General features: G+C 47.1%; 1 protein-coding gene across 1 annotated transcript in view; it reads right to left on the reverse strand.

Moving 5' to 3' along the window:
• Positions 1–18,035, reverse strand: part of LOC134660161 (cytoplasmic FMR1-interacting protein) — a 94,937-nt gene that overhangs the window by 6,853 nt on the left and 70,049 nt on the right. The window contains exons 21-28 of the mRNA XM_063515891.1: positions 17,837–17,970; positions 16,321–16,512; positions 14,230–14,354; positions 11,346–11,424; positions 8,693–8,787; positions 6,847–7,028; positions 4,948–5,010; positions 3,859–4,006 (exon numbers count right to left, since the gene is read on the reverse strand). Coding sequence (XP_063371961.1) covers positions 3,859–4,006; positions 4,948–5,010; positions 6,847–7,028; positions 8,693–8,787; positions 11,346–11,424; positions 14,230–14,354; positions 16,321–16,512; positions 17,837–17,970 — 1,018 coding nt within the window. The remainder of the gene's footprint in view (positions 1–3,858; positions 4,007–4,947; positions 5,011–6,846; positions 7,029–8,692; positions 8,788–11,345; positions 11,425–14,229; positions 14,355–16,320; positions 16,513–17,836; positions 17,971–18,035) is intronic.

The following is an 18,035-nucleotide window of genomic DNA, read 5'->3' on the forward strand; positions in this document are numbered from 1 at the left end:
TTCTAGAAGATACTCACGATCCCCTTGACCAACTCGTCTTTGCCATCGACCCGCTGCACCCTGAGGATGTGGTAGCAGAAGTCTAGGGCCTCGAAGCGGCGCTGCTGCCCCAGCAAAGCCACGATAGTGCAGCCTGCCCAGTGGAGCCCTCCCCGAACAGTTCTAGAAGATACTCACGATCCCCTTGACCAACTCGTCTTTGCCATCGACCCGCTGCACCCTGAGGATGTGGTAGCAGAAGTCTAGGGCCTCGAAGCGGCGCTGCTGCCCCAGCAAAGCCACGATAGTGCAGCCTGCCCAGTGGAGCCCTCCCCGAACAGTTCTAGAAGATACTCACGATCCCCTTGACCAACTCGTCTTTGCCATCGACCCGCTGCACCCTGAGGATGTGGTAGCAGAAGTCTAGGGCCTCGAAGCGGCGCTGCTGCCCCAGCAAAGCCACGATAGTGCAGCCTGCCCAGTGGAGCCCTCCCCGAACAGTTCTAGAAGATACTCACGATCCCCTTGACCAACTCGTCTTTGCCATCGACCCGCTGCACCCTGAGGATGTGGTAGCAGAAGTCTAGGGCCTCGAAGCGGCGCTGCTGCCCCAGCAAAGCCACGATAGTGCAGCCTGCCCAGTGGAGCCCTCCCCGAACAGTTCTAGAAGATACTCACGATCCCCTTGACCAACTCGTCTTTGCCATCGACCCGCTGCACCCTGAGGATGTGGTAGCAGAAGTCTAGGGCCTCGAAGCGGCGCTGCTGCCCCAGCAAAGCCACGATAGTGCAGCCTGCCCAGTGGAGCCCTCCCCGAACAGTTCTAGAAGATACTCACGATCCCCTTGACCAACTCGTCTTTGCCATCGACCCGCTGCACCCTGAGGATGTGGTAGCAGAAGTCTAGGGCCTCGAAGCGGCGCTGCTGCCCCAGCAAAGCCACGATAGTGCAGCCTGCCCAGTGGAGCCCTCCCCGAACAGTTCTAGAAGATACTCACGATCCCCTTGACCAACTCGTCTTTGCCATCGACCCGCTGCACCCTGAGGATGTGGTAGCAGAAGTCTAGGGCCTCGAAGCGGCGCTGCTGCCCCAGCAAAGCCACGATAGTGCAGCCTGCCCAGTGGAGCCCTCCCCGAACAGTTCTAGAAGATACTCACGATCCCCTTGACCAACTCGTCTTTGCCATCGACCCGCTGCACCCTGAGGATGTGGTAGCAGAAGTCTAGGGCCTCGAAGCGGCGCTGCTGCCCCAGCAAAGCCACGATAGTGCAGCCTGCCCAGTGGAGCCCTCCCCGAACAGTTCTAGAAGATACTCACGATCCCCTTGACCAACTCGTCTTTGCCATCGACCCGCTGCACCCTGAGGATGTGGTAGCAGAAGTCTAGGGCCTCGAAGCGGCGCTGCTGCCCCAGCAAAGCCACGATAGTGCAGCCTGCCCAGTGGAGCCCTCCCCGAACAGTTCTAGAAGATACTCACGATCCCCTTGACCAACTCGTCTTTGCCATCGACCCGCTGCACCCTGAGGATGTGGTAGCAGAAGTCTAGGGCCTCGAAGCGGCGCTGCTGCCCCAGCAAAGCCACGATAGTGCAGCCTGCCCAGTGGAGCCCTCCCCGAACAGTTCTAGAAGATACTCACGATCCCCTTGACCAACTCGTCTTTGCCATCGACCCGCTGCACCCTGAGGATGTGGTAGCAGAAGTCTAGGGCCTCGAAGCGGCGCTGCTGCCCCAGCAAAGCCACGATAGTGCAGCCTGCCCAGTGGAGCCCTCCCCGAACAGTTCTAGAAGATACTCACGATCCCCTTGACCAACTCGTCTTTGCCATCGACCCGCTGCACCCTGAGGATGTGGTAGCAGAAGTCTAGGGCCTCGAAGCGGCGCTGCTGCCCCAGCAAAGCCACGATAGTGCAGCCTGCCCAGTGGAGCCCTCCCCGAACAGTTCTAGAAGATACTCACGATCCCCTTGACCAACTCGTCTTTGCCATCGACCCGCTGCACCCTGAGGATGTGGTAGCAGAAGTCTAGGGCCTCGAAGCGGCGCTGCTGCCCCAGCAAGGCCACGATAGTGCAGCCTGCCCAGTGGAGCCCTCCCCGAACAGTTCTAGAAGATACTCACGATCCCCTTGACCAACTCGTCTTTGCCATCGACCCGCTGCACCCTGAGGATGTGGTAGCAGAAGTCTAGGGCCTCGAAGCGGCGCTGCTGCCCCAGCAAAGCCACGATAGTGCAGCCTGCCCAGTGGAGCCCTCCCCGAACAGTTCTAGAAGATACTCACGATCCCCTTGACCAACTCGTCTTTGCCATCGACCCGCTGCACCCTGAGGATGTGGTAGCAGAAGTCTAGGGCCTCGAAGCGGCGCTGCTGCCCCAGCAAAGCCACGATAGTGCAGCCTGCCCAGTGGAGCCCTCCCCGAACAGTTCTAGAAGATACTCACGATCCCCTTGACCAACTCGTCTTTGCCATCGACCCGCTGCACCCTGAGGATGTGGTAGCAGAAGTCTAGGGCCTCGAAGCGGCGCTGCTGCCCCAGCAGGGCCACGATAGTGCAGCCTGCCCAGTGGAGCCCTCCCCGAACAGTTCTAGAAGATACTCACGATCCCCTTGACCAACTCGTCTTTGCCATCGACCCGCTGCACCCTGAGGATGTGGTAGCAGAAGTCTAGGGCCTCGAAGCGGCGCTGCTGCCCCAGCAAAGCCACGATAGTGCAGCCTGCCCAGTGGAGCCCTCCCCGAACAGTTCTAGAAGATACTCACGATCCCCTTGACCAACTCGTCTTTGCCATCGACCCGCTGCACCCTGAGGATGTGGTAGCAGAAGTCTAGGGCCTCGAAGCGGCGCTGCTGCCCCAGCAGGGCCACGATAGTGCAGCCTGCCCAGTGGAGCCCTCCCCGAACAGTTCTAGAAGATACTCACGATCCCCTTGACCAACTCGTCTTTGCCATCGACCCGCTGCACCCTGAGGATGTGGTAGCAGAAGTCTAGGGCCTCGAAGCGGCGCTGCTGCCCCAGCAAAGTCACGATAGTGGAGCCTGCCCAGTGCAGACCTTCACTGAACAGTTCTAGAAGATACTCACGATCCCCTTGACCAACTCGTCTTTGCCATCGACCCGCTGCACCCTGAGGATGTGGTAGCAGAAGTCTAGGGCCTCGAAGCGGCGCTGCTGCCCCAGCAGGGCCACGATGGTGCAGCCTGCCCAGTGGAGCCCTCCCCGAACAGTTCTAGAAGATACTCACGATCCCCTTGACCAACTCGTCTTTGCCATCGACCCGCTGCACCCTGAGGATGTGGTAGCAGAAGTCTAGGGCCTCGAAGCGGCGCTGCTGCCCCAGCAGGGCCACGATGGTGCAGCCTGCCCAGTGGAGCCCTCCCCGAACAGTTCTAGAAGATACTCACGATCCCCTTGACCAACTCGTCTTTGCCATCGACCCGCTGCACCCTGAGGATGTGGTAGCAGAAGTCTAGGGCCTCGAAGCGGCGCTGCTGCCCCAGCAGGGCCACGATGGTGCAGCCTGCCCAGTGGAGCCCTCCCCGAACAGTTCTAGAAGATACTCACGATCCCCTTGACCAACTCGTCTTTGCCATCGACCCGCTGCACCCTGAGGATGTGGTAGCAGAAGTCTAGGGCCTCGAAGCGGCGCTGCTGCCCCAGCAGGGCCACGATGGTGCAGCCTGCCCAGTGGAGCCCTCCCCGAACAGTTCTAGAAGATACTCACGATCCCCTTGACCAACTCGTCTTTGCCATCGACCCGCTGCACCCTGAGGATGTGGTAGCAGAAGTCTAGGGCCTCGAAGCGGCGCTGCTGCCCCAGCAGGGCCACGATGGTGCAGCCTGCCCAGTGGAGCCCTCCCCGAACAGTTCTAGAAGATACTCACGATCCCCTTGACCAACTCGTCTTTGCCATCGACCCGCTGCACCCTGAGGATGTGGTAGCAGAAGTCTAGAGCCTCGAAGCGGCGCTGCTGCCCCAGCAGGGCCACGATGGTGCAGCCTGCCCAGTGCAGACCTTCACCGAACAGTTCCCTGCGAGACGATTACGAAATCAGAAATGGATAAATGTAAAATAAAATCCTTATTGCGATGAGGGATGTTGCGGATGCCGATTTTTTGACATCCGCGGATGCGGATGCGGATTTTTAAAGGCTCACATCCGCGGATGTCAAGATAGGTACATAAAAAACGTCAAATATTACATTTTAGTAATTTTTATTTCAAAAAACCGGCCAAGTGCGAGTCGGACTCGCGTTCCAAGGGTTTCGTACATTAAGTCCCGCTCACGCTTAACTGCAAATTTCTAATAGGTTTTTTTGGCTAATGACGAAATTACCTAGCAGTTTATAGCACTTACCCCGATGCTAAGACGTTCCTGTACCGACCTGTTCCACATCCGCATCCGCATTAAATCCGCATCGATTTTATGCGGATGCGGATGTAGATGCGGATGTTAAAAATAATGCGGAAGTTCCGCGGTTGCGGATGCGGACGCGGATATTCGCAACATCCTTAATTGCGATATGTGTGACTACGTTAATAGGGAATATTACGCGAAACTCTGCGTAGGGAGCGCCACTCCCACAATAAGTCACAATCTAAGGGTCTACCGCAAACGAGAGAGTCGAAATTTTGTTATCTAACCTCTCCATCACTCTTGCATATTCGAGCGATAAAGAGGCAGATAGCTGAGTTTCGATTTCGCGTGTCCCGGGAGGCCCTTTGTAAACAAACCGCCTTGATGTATCAATGTCATATTTGATTGTCTGTGAAAATTTGTCAAAAAACAGTTTAAGGTATAGTGATGGTATAAGTTACTCTATGGTTTACTAAAGGCGCTAGTGCTGCGCTCTGGCGGCAAATCATTGCAGTAATACTCCCTATTTGGTAACGCAGTTTCTATGGCAACCTTTAGTTTGTATCATGGCTCCTGATGGAACAGACATATCAGCATTATGTAAAGTATAACTTACTCGACGGTGAACTGCGTGTCGGTAACCGGGATGCAGTACAGGAACTGAAGAGCCGACCACAGTCTGAAAATATACATAATTTTATTTATTTATTTATTTACATAAGGAGATCCAACAGCTAACTAAATGACAATGGAATCTTAAATAGATATATAGAGCCAATTACAGGAACTCACAAATAGATAATAATATGTAATAAAAACATATACTTAAGTAACACGCATCACATACATACACACACACACACACACACACGCACACACACACGCACACACACACACACACACACACACACACACACACACACACATGAAAGAGATAAGACTTAATCCAAAACTAAATTATATAATATTACATAAATGTAATAACAAATGTTGTATTGTGTAATATACATAATATTACATAAATGTAAACAAAAAAGATCTCCGATAATGATAATGAGAAGTAGTTGCGATGACTGTCGTGATATGATATGATATGATATTTATTTATTTCATAATATTACATTGCATTATAAATTATTATGTTAATACACAAGAAGCGCTGGTGGCCTAGCGGTAAGAGCGTGCGACTTTCAATCCGGAGGTCGCGGGTTCAAACCCCCGCTCGTACCAATGAGTTTTTCGGAACTTATGTACGAAATATCATTCGATATTTACCAGTTGCTTTTCGGTGAAGGAAAACATCGTGAGGAAACCGGACTAATCCCAATAAGGCCTAGTTTCCCCTCTGGGTTGGAAGGTCAGATGGCAGTCGCTTTCGTAAAAACTAGAGCCTACGTCAATTCTTGGGATTAGTTGTCAAGCAGACCCCAGGCTCCCATGAGCCGTGGTAAAATGCCGGGACAACGCGAGGAAGAAGACACAAGAATTAATATTATGATCCTCAAGAGTACATTATCAAATACGGGATATTCTAACAAACAATATACAGTTTAAGTTAACTCATGAATTCGTCCTACAATATAAAATAAATCGTCGTGCAATTATAAGCTCGAACTAGGTACCTGTTTATAGTTTGTCAAAGGAGTGTCTCATTTCAAACATAGACAGAGAGAATCATACTATCTTTATCTTACACTAGTACCAGCACCCAAAAGAAAAGGCGAGTATAGTTTTCCAATTTCTTACTGACTGACAAATCGGTTTGTCCAACTATTCTTATTGCAGATAAAGCATAAGGACCCTTCTCTGCTGGATAGCCACATATGAAGGAAGGAAGTAGTAGTAGTAGTAAACACTTTATTGCACAAAACAAGTACATAACACAGAGATAATCCAGTAAATGTGTACAAAGGCGAACTTATCCCGTTAAGGGATCTCTTCCAGCTAACCTTTAAGTAACTGAGAGATACATTATGAAATGGTAGTCAAACTAAGATAAATTGTACATGACGGCGAGACTTAAAAGAAGTAGCTAACCCTAGAAACATAACTAAATACGATGCGATGCATTAGGTGCAAAGGCATATACATGTATAAATATACGAAACAATTATATATCCAACAATTATATTATATATATATATATATATATATATATATATATATATATATAAATACCTACAAATATATTAATACAGGGTGTAGTCTAAAACGTGATACAAGATAATCAAACCTGAATCTTTTCATGGTTTTGAACAACTTTTACTATGGGGTCAACTTTGTAAATTAACAATAAAAAAAATGTTTGCCATACATTTTTGTCTACCTCTCCTTGACCATTTCTATGGAACAGCTCATTTTTTTTTTAATATTACAAAATTGACCCCATAGTAAAAGTTGTTCAAAATCATGAAAAGATTCGGGTTTGATTATCTTGTATCACGTTTTAGATTACACCCTGTATATATAACCAACTGAAAGTACTGGGTGTTGTTATTTGACGGCCTCAAAGTACCTGTGGAACTCGTTGGTGTCGTCGGCGTGTAGGGGCGCGGCGTGCGGCGCGGCGGGGGGCAGGGGCCAGGCCGGCGCGGTGAGACAACCCCGTAGCCTACGGAGCACCACCGAGAACAGCGACAGCCCGCAGCAGAGCCGCTCGCGGGTCAGCAGGTCGCCTTCGCGGGCTAGCTGGCTTTGCTGCGAATATAAATAAAATAAAATAAAAATAAAAAAGCCTTTTATTGCTCGCGAATATAAAATATACAGTCACATAACATAGTATTAATTATCACATAAAGACATGCTTCGTAGAAAGTCACAGTACATTTCTATAGGTCCCTATTCTATCATGCATTTTTTTTGTGATAATTACTCATTAAGTTTAATACATTTAATTAAATTGAATATTTTCATGTCATTTCATACTAGAATAATAAAAAATATAAAAAAATAAGATAATACAGTCATCAAAATACAGATAGTAATTTAAATGTCAATAGTCAATGGTAATATAATATAATAATAAAGTGAAGCAATGTCAGGCGAGAACCCCTCTTAGCTGAGGGTAAAGGCCTCCTCCAGAGATGACCAATGGTCTCTATCGTTGGCTTGTGTCATCCATTGTTTGCCAGCCGCGTGTGTGATGTCGTCTTCCCACCTGGCTCTTGGTGTTGCTGCGAATATATCAGTTCAATAATGTAAGTGTACGGCCTGAGTGGACGCTCTTGTTGTGCGTGCAGCGGGGCGGGGCGTGCGGCGTGCATGTTAAACAAATGCGCACGTATAGGAGCGGCCTTAGTGCACGCTGCTCACAGCACGCGTGAGCCCACAGAGCGAGCGTCCACTCAGGCCTTACACTTACGTTTTCTCAAACATATGCGCATATATTGATCAAGCAAATCTTGTCAGTAGAAAAAGGCGGCAAATTTGAAAAATCGCGGGTTAGCAACACGTTTGAATTGTTCGAAAATCGCGTTTTTATATCTTATCTGTGGAACTATTTTGTTTACATTTCATCGTTGTTTACACGGAGTTTCAAGTTCAAACTATTTATTTGTCAAAAAATAGTAATATATGGTTCTAGAATTTATGGGTATCAATATGTTTTAAGTTTAAGCAGAGGCGTACCTTGGCTTTACTCATACGATCAAGATTCAAGCTTAGTATAATATTGGTTTATATATTGTATTCTGCACAACTGTTTATACATATAGTTACATTACATATAGTGCTACTTTACCGCCCTAGTGCTTTAACTAGCACAATACGTGCCTATGTCATCAATTTAAAGAGCCATATGTACTGTAAAACGTTGTACAATACACGTGCGAAAAGGTAATTCGCAACTCGTGTCGATCTCGATCGGAATATGAATCTCCAGCCTAGAGTTACTGATTTGTCTAATTTATGGACGACTGGTCTGGCCTAGTGGGTAGTGACCCTGTCTGTGAAGCCGCGGTCCTGGGTTCCAATCCCGGTAAGGGCATTTATTTGTGTGATGAGCACAGATATTTGTTCCTGAGTCTTTATGTATTAGTATATTATATATATCGATGTCTGAGTACCCACAACACAAGCCTTCTTGAGCTTACTGTGGGACTTAGTCAATCTGTGTATGAATGTCCGGGTTATTCCCACTAGTTACCAGTGTTACCACCAAGTTGTTACCAGTGGTAACTACTGGGATTTTTTTTTTCCACCTTTTACTACTGGGAATAGAAATATTTGTTATAGTTAAATACTAATAAAAACAGTATAAATAGTATAATATAAATATCACCAAAATGTTGGTGGTAACAACTTGGTGGTAACTAGTGGGAATAACCCGAATGTCCTATAATATTTATATATTTATTGGTTACCTTGGCGGTGCCGTATTTGTCCACGTTCTGAACTATCTGCAGCGCGGCGTACTTCGCCTCCAGACGCTTTTGTTTCGTCTCCGGTTTCTCTCCCTCTGAAAAGTCATTTTTTTTAATACCACATAGGTGGCAAACAAGCACACGGGCCGCCTGATGGTAAGCAGTCACCGTAGCCTATGGACGCCTGCAACTCCAGAGGTGTTACATGCGCGTTGCCGACCTTTTTTTAAAAACCTGTACACTCCTTTTTTGAAGAACCCCATACCGTAGATCCTCGGGAAAACCTCGGAAGGGAGCTCATTCCACAGCCGGAGCGTCCGCGGGAGGAAATTCCTCTTAAACCGCACAGTACGCGACCATTTAGGTTCTAGGGTGTGTGGATGAACACCCTGCCGATGGCGAGCGATGCGGTGATAGAAAGCTGCCGTTGGCATCATGTCAAACAATTCTTCATTTATTTATCTTTTCTCAAAAATGGACGGCAAAGTCGACGTTGCCAGTTAAAAGAGGTCGCGAAGTGCGTAGTTTATGGTCAGTCAAAAAATAAAAATCTTAAAACATTGCAGTCTCGATTTCGGGACTGCAATGTTGCATACAAATTCCATTACTTGTTAGCAACATTGAAAGATTCTATATTTAAAATAATAAGAATTATTGTTATTCGTTGCCATAGCGGCGCTTCATTAATTTTCTTTCCTACAAAGATGTATGTTTTGTGATTTCCTAAATAAAACCATAAAGTAAGTATATATGTAGTCTGTGATAAAACTAAATTTTTCCTATTGAAGATATTTAATTTAAAATCTACAGTCCACAACAACTCTCCACCTATGAAAGCCATGACCTTTTCATTACTTGTCAAGTTCCAAACATTAAACAGCCAAACAAACGATCAGTACTTATTATTATAATTTATATTATAATGTTGGTACCGCGACTATTTAGGTGTCTCAAATAGGTTGGCATATTTTCAGCAGAAAAATACACTTCTATTTTTTTTTAAAGGCGTCATAGCAAATCGTTTTAATGGTTTAACTTTTTTGTGAAAATTAGAACGTTTCTTCTGTAAAATATTTCGATTTCTTGCACCATTTTAGAAAAAAGCACTATATATTACTCGGCTGGAATGCTACTTGATGGCTTCGGATTCAATTAAACGGACTCCCAAGGTCGTCCGTTTAAAATGAATCCTCAGCCAGCAAGTAGCTACTTCCGACCCTCTGGCCACGTGGTCCTACCGCCTTTGTCCTACTGGTCGGACCACATGAACTTTTTTTTCCGATTGATCCGATTGATCGGACTACCAAGAATTATAATTCCGCTTCGTCCTACCGGTCGGACCACATGAACTTTTTTTTTCCGATTTATCCGATTGATCGGACTACCAAGAGTTAGAATTCCGCTTCGTCCTACCGATCAGACCACATGAACTCATTTTTACCTGTAGTATGATAGATTTGTTATCGCTGCCGTACATAGTAATAGAGTCGAGAAGTGGTAGACCACTTTCTTGGCTGACTGTACCTACTATGTACGGCAGCGATAACAAATCTATCATACTACAGGTAAAAATGAGTTCATGTGGTCTGATCGGTAGGACGAAGCGGAATTCTAACTCTTGGTAGTCCGATCAATCGGATAAATCGGAAAAAAAAAAGTTCATGTGGTCCGACCGGTAGGACGAAGCGGAATTCTAATTCTTGGTAGTCCGATCAATCGGATCAATCGGAAAACAAAAGTTCATATGGTCCTATCGGTAGGACCACGTGGTCTAAGAAAATTACGGTTCCAATAGTCCGATAGTTTGGTAGGATCAATCGGAAAAAAAAGTTCATGTGGTCCGACCGGTAGGACAAAGGTGGTAGGACCACGTGGCCAGAGGGACTTCCGAGCCTCGACAATAATGTACTGTACAGCGAGCTGCGAAACTGCATGGAGAAATTATTAATAAATTCATTGATTAAGTCGCCTAGCGACTTTCATATAGATTGTCACTGTGAAAAGACAAAATGGGTCAGAAATTAATTTCATTACTCGCTCGTGGCGTAAGCGTGGTGTAAACCCACGCTAATCGCCTTCTTTGGCCTTCTTTGTATAAGAAATACAACGGTTGCATAATAGTATTGTATGCAACCGTTGTTTAAGAGAGGTCAAAAAAGGCGATTTGAGGCGAAACCGAAAATTGTTAATAAAGACGTCACGAGTATTTTTTGACTCGGTTAAACAACGGTTGCATACAATACTTTTTCTACGACCAAGCATTTACTTCGAAATAAAATTGTAAATTTAACAAATTACAATTACAAAGAAGTAGCAAAAATGGAGGGTACGGGCGGGAAAAGAATGAATGAATGAAATTAAAAAAAACATGTCTATGGTTCACTTATTTATCAGAGATGACATTTAAAATAAGGTTGGCAACACTGTATTTCATTCAATATTTTTTAAGTGGTCATTACACGAAGTATCGTAAAATCGCCAAAAAGATACTGCGTGTATGCACAAATTCTTTATTGGGGAATAGACTAAAGACTTGTCTTGACAACTATAAGCTAGGGTTTTAAAGGTGTGTGCACAACCCTTTAAATGACAAATAAAAGTACGGGAGTAGAAAAAAGACTATAATATAATATGTTTTAGGATGTTAGCTTACCAGCTGCAAAGGGTCTCGGCAGTATGTTCTGGAAGGGCGCCGCGTGCAGTAGGTCCGTCACCTCCTCCTGGCTCAGCGCCTAAACATACAAAATTGATCAATAAACTATCTCAAATATTGTCTCAAATAGTGCCGTCTCTCTCGCTCCGTAGTATCGCCGTCTCACCTGTTCGACCAGCATGCAGAACAGTATGATGTTGCCGAGCTCCCGGAACGCGTGGAACAGTTCCGTGCGCGCGTCGGGGTACTGCACGATATCTGTCAACTGTGCGTGGTAGTAGTGCCGTCTCTCTCGCTCCGTAGTATTGCCGTCTCACCTGTTCGACCAGCATGCAGAACAGTATGATGTTGCCGAGCTCCCGGAACGCGTGGAACAGTTCCGTGCGCGCGTCGGGGTACTGCACGATATCTGTCAACTGTGCGTGGTAGTAGTGCCGTCTCTCTCGCTCCGTAGTATTGCCGTCTCACCTGTTCGACCAGCATGCAGAACAGTATGATGTTGCCGAGCTCCCGGAACGCGTGGAACAGTTCCGTGCGCGCGTCGGGGTACTGCACGATATCTGTCAACTGTGCGTGGTAGTAGTGCCGTCTCTCTCGCTCCGTAGTATTGCCGTCTCACCTGTTCGACCAGCATGCAGAACAGTATGATGTTGCCGAGCTCCCGGAACGCGTGGAACAGTTCCGTGCGCGCGTCGGGGTACTGCACGATATCTGTCAACTGTGCGTGGTAGTAGTGCCGTCTCTCTCGCTCCGTAGTATTGCCGTCTCACCTGTTCGACCAGCATGCAGAACAGTATGATGTTGCCGAGCTCCCGGAACGCGTGGAACAGTTCCGTGCGCGCGTCGGGGTACTGCACGATATCTGTCAACTGTGCGTGGTAGTAGTGCCGTCTCTCTCGCTCCGTAGTATTGCCGTCTCACCTGTTCGACCAGCATGCAGAACAGTATGATGTTGCCGAGCTCCCGGAACGCGTGGAACAGTTCCGTGCGCGCGTCGGGGTACTGCACGATATCTGTCAACTGTGCGTGGTAGTAGTGCCGTCTCTCTCGCTCCGTAGTATTGCCGTCTCACCTGTTCGACCAGCATGCAGAACAGTATGATGTTGCCGAGCTCCCGGAACGCGTGGAACAGTTCCGTGCGCGCGTCGGGGTACTGCACGATATCTGTCAACTGTGCGTGGTAGTAGTGCCGTCTCTCTCGCTCCCTAGTATCGCCGTCTCACCTGTTCGACCAGCATGCAGAACAGTATGATGTTGCCGAGCTCCCGGAACGCGTGGAACAGTTCCGTGCGCGCGTCGGGGTACTGCACGATATCTGTCAACTGTGCGTGGTAGTAGTGCCGTCTCTCTCGCTCCGTAGTATTGCCGTCTCACCTGTTCGACCAGCATGCAGAACAGTATGATGTTGCCGAGCTCCCGGAACGCGTGGAACAGTTCCGTGCGCGCGTCGGGGTACTGCACGATATCTGTCAACTGTGCGTGGTAGTAGTGCCGTCTCTCTCGCTCCGTAGTATTGCCGTCTCACCTGTTCGACCAGCATGCAGAACAGTATGATGTTGCCGAGCTCCCGGAACGCGTGGAACAGTTCCGTGCGCGCGTCGGGGTACTGCACGATATCTGTCAACTGTGCGTGGTAGTAGTGCCGTCTCTCTCGCTCCGTAGTATTGCCGTCTCACCTGTTCGACCAGCATGCAGAACAGTATGATGTTGCCGAGCTCCCGGAACGCGTGGAACAGTTCCGTGCGCGCGTCGGGGTACTGCACGATATCTGTCAACTGTGCGTGGTAGTAGTGCCGTCTCTCTCGCTCCCTAGTATCGCCGTCTCACCTGTTCGACCAGCATGCAGAACAGTATGATGTTGCCGAGCTCCCGGAACGCGTGGAACAGTTCCGTGCGCGCGTCGGGGTACTGCACGATATCTGTCAACTGTGCGTGGTAGTAGTGCCGTCTCTCTCGCTCCGTAGTATTGCCGTCTCACCTGTTCGACCAGCATGCAGAACAGTATGATGTTGCCGAGCTCCCGGAACGCGTGGAACAGTTCCGTGCGCGCGTCGGGGTACTGCACGATATCTGTCAACTGTGCGTGGTAGTAGTGCCGTCTCTCTCGCTCCGTAGTATTGCCGTCTCACCTGTTCGACCAGCATGCAGAACAGTATGATGTTGCCGAGCTCCCGGAACGCGTGGAACAGTTCCGTGCGCGCGTCGGGGTACTGCACGATATCTGTCAACTGTGCGTGGTAGTAGTGCCGTCTCTCTCGCTCCGTAGTATTGCCGTCTCACCTGTTCGACCAGCATGCAGAACAGTATGATGTTGCCGAGCTCCCGGAACGCGTGGAACAGTTCCGTGCGCGCGTCGGGGTACTGCACGATATCTGTCAACTGTGCGTGGTAGTAGTGCCGTCTCTCTCGCTCCGTAGTATTGCCGTCTCACCTGTTCGACCAGCATGCAGAACAGTATGATGTTGCCGAGCTCCCGGAACGCGTGGAACAGTTCCGTGCGCGCGTCGGGGTACTGCACGATATCTGTCAACTGTGCGTGGTAGTAGTGCCGTCTCTCTCGCTCCGTAGTATCGCCGTCTCACCTGTTCGACCAGCATGCAGAACAGTATGATGTTGCCGAGCTCCCGGAACGCGTGGAACAGTTCCGTGCGCGCGTCGGGGTACTGCACGATATCTGTCAACTGTGCGTGGTAGTAGTGCCGTCTCTCTCGCTCCGTAGTATTGCCGTCTCACCTGTTCGACCAGCATGCAGAACAGTATGATGTTGCCGAGCTCCCGGAACGCGTGGAACAGTTCCGTGCGCGCGTCGGGGTACTGCACGATATCTGTCAACTGTGCGTGGTAGTAGTGCCGTCTCTCTCGCTCCGTAGTATTGCCGTCTCACCTGTTCGACCAGCATGCAGAACAGTATGATGTTGCCGAGCTCCCGGAACGCGTGGAACAGTTCCGTGCGCGCGTCGGGGTACTGCACGATATCTGTCAACTGTGCGTGGTAGTAGCCCAGGACGCCTGAAACAAATATTTATTATTGTATATATTTGTACTATGCAGAGCAGTCTTGTAAAATTTGCTAAAACTTCTTACAGTCAGTCTAAGTCAATTTTACACAGACTTTTATGAAATAAAGTGTGGTAGTGCCGCAATGAACTTCTTAATTTTCCTACATTTGGAACCTACACGGTATATTGTATACTAGGGTCAATCAACTATTTCTTGTTGTTATTCTGTCCCATCAGCGAGGAGACAATAGTAGCATAGATTGTTAGAGGAACTGCTGTACCATGTTCTACTAACATGCTCAGTAGATGTCCCATTATGGAAAGGTCTTATTACTACCATAAAATGCAAGTTTGGTTCATATAAATACGAAAAACCTAGAATTTTAAGAGTGACTCAGGAGACCGTAACCATAGCAACGTGTGACAAGAAAAAGTTGACTAACCCACTAGCTTTTGCCCACGACTACCACTACGTGGAATTAGTACCAGCAGTTAAAGTAAGTACAGCGCCTGGATAAAATCTAATGGCAATGATTTTGGGTATAATATGCATAATTGCTTACACCAATTAACAGGCAATTCATAAATTTTCTCATTTCCACCTCCCTTTTCACCCTCTTTAGGGATGACTTCCGACAAAAACTATCCTATGTCCTTCCCCGGGATTCAAACTATCTCTATGCCAAATTTAAACTAAATCCGTTTAGCGGTCTAAGCGTGAAGAGGTGACACTAGACACAGACACTTTCGCATCAGTAAATAGTATAAAACAAAGTCGCTTCCCGCTGTCTGTCTGTCCCTATGTATGCTTAGATCTTTAAAACTACGCAACGGATTTTGAAGCGGTTTTTAGGGTTCCGTAGCCAAATGGCAAAAAACGGAACCCTTATAGATTCGTCATGTCTGTCTGTCTGTCCGTCTGTCTGTCTGTCCGTATGTCACAGCCACTTTTCTCCGAAACTATAAGAACTATACTGTTGAAACTTGGTAAGTAGATGTATTCTGTGAACCGCATTAAGATTTTCACACAAAAATAGAAAAAAAAAACAATAAATTTTTGGGGTTCCCCATACTTCGAACTGAAACTCAAAATAAATTTTTCATCAAACCCATACGTGTGGGGTATCTATGGATAGGTCTTCCAAAATGATATTGAGGTTTCTAATATAATTTTTTTCTAAACTGAATAGTTTGCGCGAGAGACACTTCCAAAGTGGTAAAATGTGTCCCCCCCCTGTAACTTCTAAAATAAGAGAATGATAAAACTAAAAAAAATATATGATGTACATTACCATGTAAACTTCCACCTAAAATTGGTTTGAACGAGATCTAGTAAGTAGTTTTTTTTTTATACGTCATAAATCGCCTAAATACGGAACCCTTCATGGGCGAGTCCGACTCGCACTTGGCCGCTTTTTTTTAAATAGATAGTGATTCAAGAGGAAGGTTTATGTATAATCTGTTAACCCGCGCGAAGCCGGGGCGGATCGCTAGTATAGTGTATTTACCGTTGGATCCGTAGTCGTAGCGCGGCAGCTTGCAGTGTCGCGGCATGGCCAGGGGCGGGTGCTTACCTACCTACCTAACTGTTCTGTTTAACGTTAAAACGAACCATCGAAATACAAGCAGATACCTACTTACCTCTCTGAAACCACTGGTAGCTTAAAAAACGACAATTCACCGTTTGATGTTGAATTTAAACAACCGTCCACTGAACAGTTGTAATAACTTTGTTTTTGTTTCTCCATTATTGCACAAAAAAGTTCACAGACGCGTGTCTCAAGCGGATGGCACTCGCGCTCGCACTGGCCCCAACCGGTCCGAGATATCGTGTCCGTGAGCAGTGTCTATGTGTGCGTTGCTCGAGCGCACTTTGTATGTAGATTGATTTCTGTACTGTATCTATTTTGTGGCGACGCCCTGGTAGCCGAGCAGCCGCACCAGCGCTTCAGCCTCCCCTAGTATAGTGTACTCACCGTTGGACCCGTAGTCGTAGCGCGGCAGCTTGCAGTGTCGCGGCATGGCGGCGTGCAGCGCGCGCGTGAACTGCGCCAGGGACCCGTGCAGCAGGCCCCGGGCCACGCCCAGCAGCTCCGACACCACCACGGCCACGCCCTGGTAGCCGAGCAGCCGCACCAGCGCGTGCAGGTGCTGGGTGCCCACGAAGCCTGACCATAAAAAATATGTAGTTAGAAAAAACCGGCCACGTGCGAGTCGGACTCGCGTTCCAAGGGTACATTATGTCCCGTCTACACTACCTTACGAAGGTCGATGATATCGTAAAGTATGTGAAAGCAAAAACCGGATTCATCCCGAGGGTCGCGAAATTGGAATCTCGACACAATGCGAATTTTAATTCGTTTGTGGTGACGGTTCCGACTGAACATCTAGGAGTTTTGGCCGAAGGGTGTCAAGTTTAGGCGGTTCCGCGGCCGGCTCCCTGACACTGCGGGGTTGCGTAATGCATCGCAATCATAATGTGTTTTTTTTTAGTGTTTAGTTATATATTTATAATATGTATGCTGGATTTTAAGGTATTTATGTATCTATGTACTCTGCCTGAAATAAAAGATTTCATTCATTCATTCATTAATACTACCACTGCGGGGTTGCGTAATTCATCGCAATCATGTGATTTTTAGTGTTTAGTTATATTTTCATAATATGTACATGCTAGTTTTAAGGTATTTACGTATGGGCCACTAGTTGCACTCTTAGGCGGGCGAGTAAATCGAAAGTGTTTAGTACAACAACGCTAACCATTCATAATATATTCCGATCGAAGCAGTTTTACAGTTTCAAAAGTCGAATCTAACAGTAAAACTTCAAGGATGTTTTACTGTTAGATTCGAATCTTAAAGAAAATCTGAATTTGTCTAATTTCGAGTGGCTGACAAATTCCAAAATTAGACAAATTGTTTCCCATAAAGTTTTAAGTCATAATGTATTGTTTGTCATAAAGTTTTAAGTCAGCGGTTCTCAATGTTTTTTTTTTGACGGAACCCTTTTGGAAAGCGAAATACTTGATGGAACCCTACAATAAAACAATAGTTTTTAGAAATGTATTTTTTTTATTAATAAGCATAATAATTATGCTTATTTTATTATTCTAAATTATTCTAAATTCTTGCGGAACCCCTGCAGGAGTGTCGCGGAACCCTAAGGTTCCGCGGAACACACTTTGAGAATGGCTGTTTTAAGTCATAATTAATTAAAATTAATAATAATTAGTCATAAAACTGAAACTGTTAACTTTCAGGATTTTCGTAAGGTATAGAGAGGTTAGGTTAGGTTAAGTTTATTTTATGGCAATCCTGTAAAGTGAGACGTTTCTGAACCAAATGAATTATGACTAACGAAAATGCGGGCAAACTATACATTATGCAATAAATAAATATGAATATGAATATAACTTAAAACATTTTGGGACACAATAGAGACCCATTCCAAACTCTTTAGGGGGTGGAACAAAGTTTCAGCAGTGGGAGTTACCTGCGTACTGCGCGTACTGCGCAGAGTAGGCCAGGCTGAGCTGTTTGGAGCCCCACAAGAGGGCGTGGCCATATTGCTGGGGCCGTTCACGTTGCACGTTGGCCGCGAACTGAATGCCGCGGCATTTCACGAACCTGGGGGTTTAATAGTAGATTGTATCTTTGTGTTTTTTTTTTCAATACTATTGTTATTGCGTTTT

Source organism: Cydia amplana, chromosome 26 (genome assembly GCF_948474715.1).
Source record: "Cydia amplana chromosome 26, ilCydAmpl1.1, whole genome shotgun sequence".
NCBI lineage: Eukaryota > Metazoa > Arthropoda > Insecta > Lepidoptera > Tortricidae > Cydia > Cydia amplana.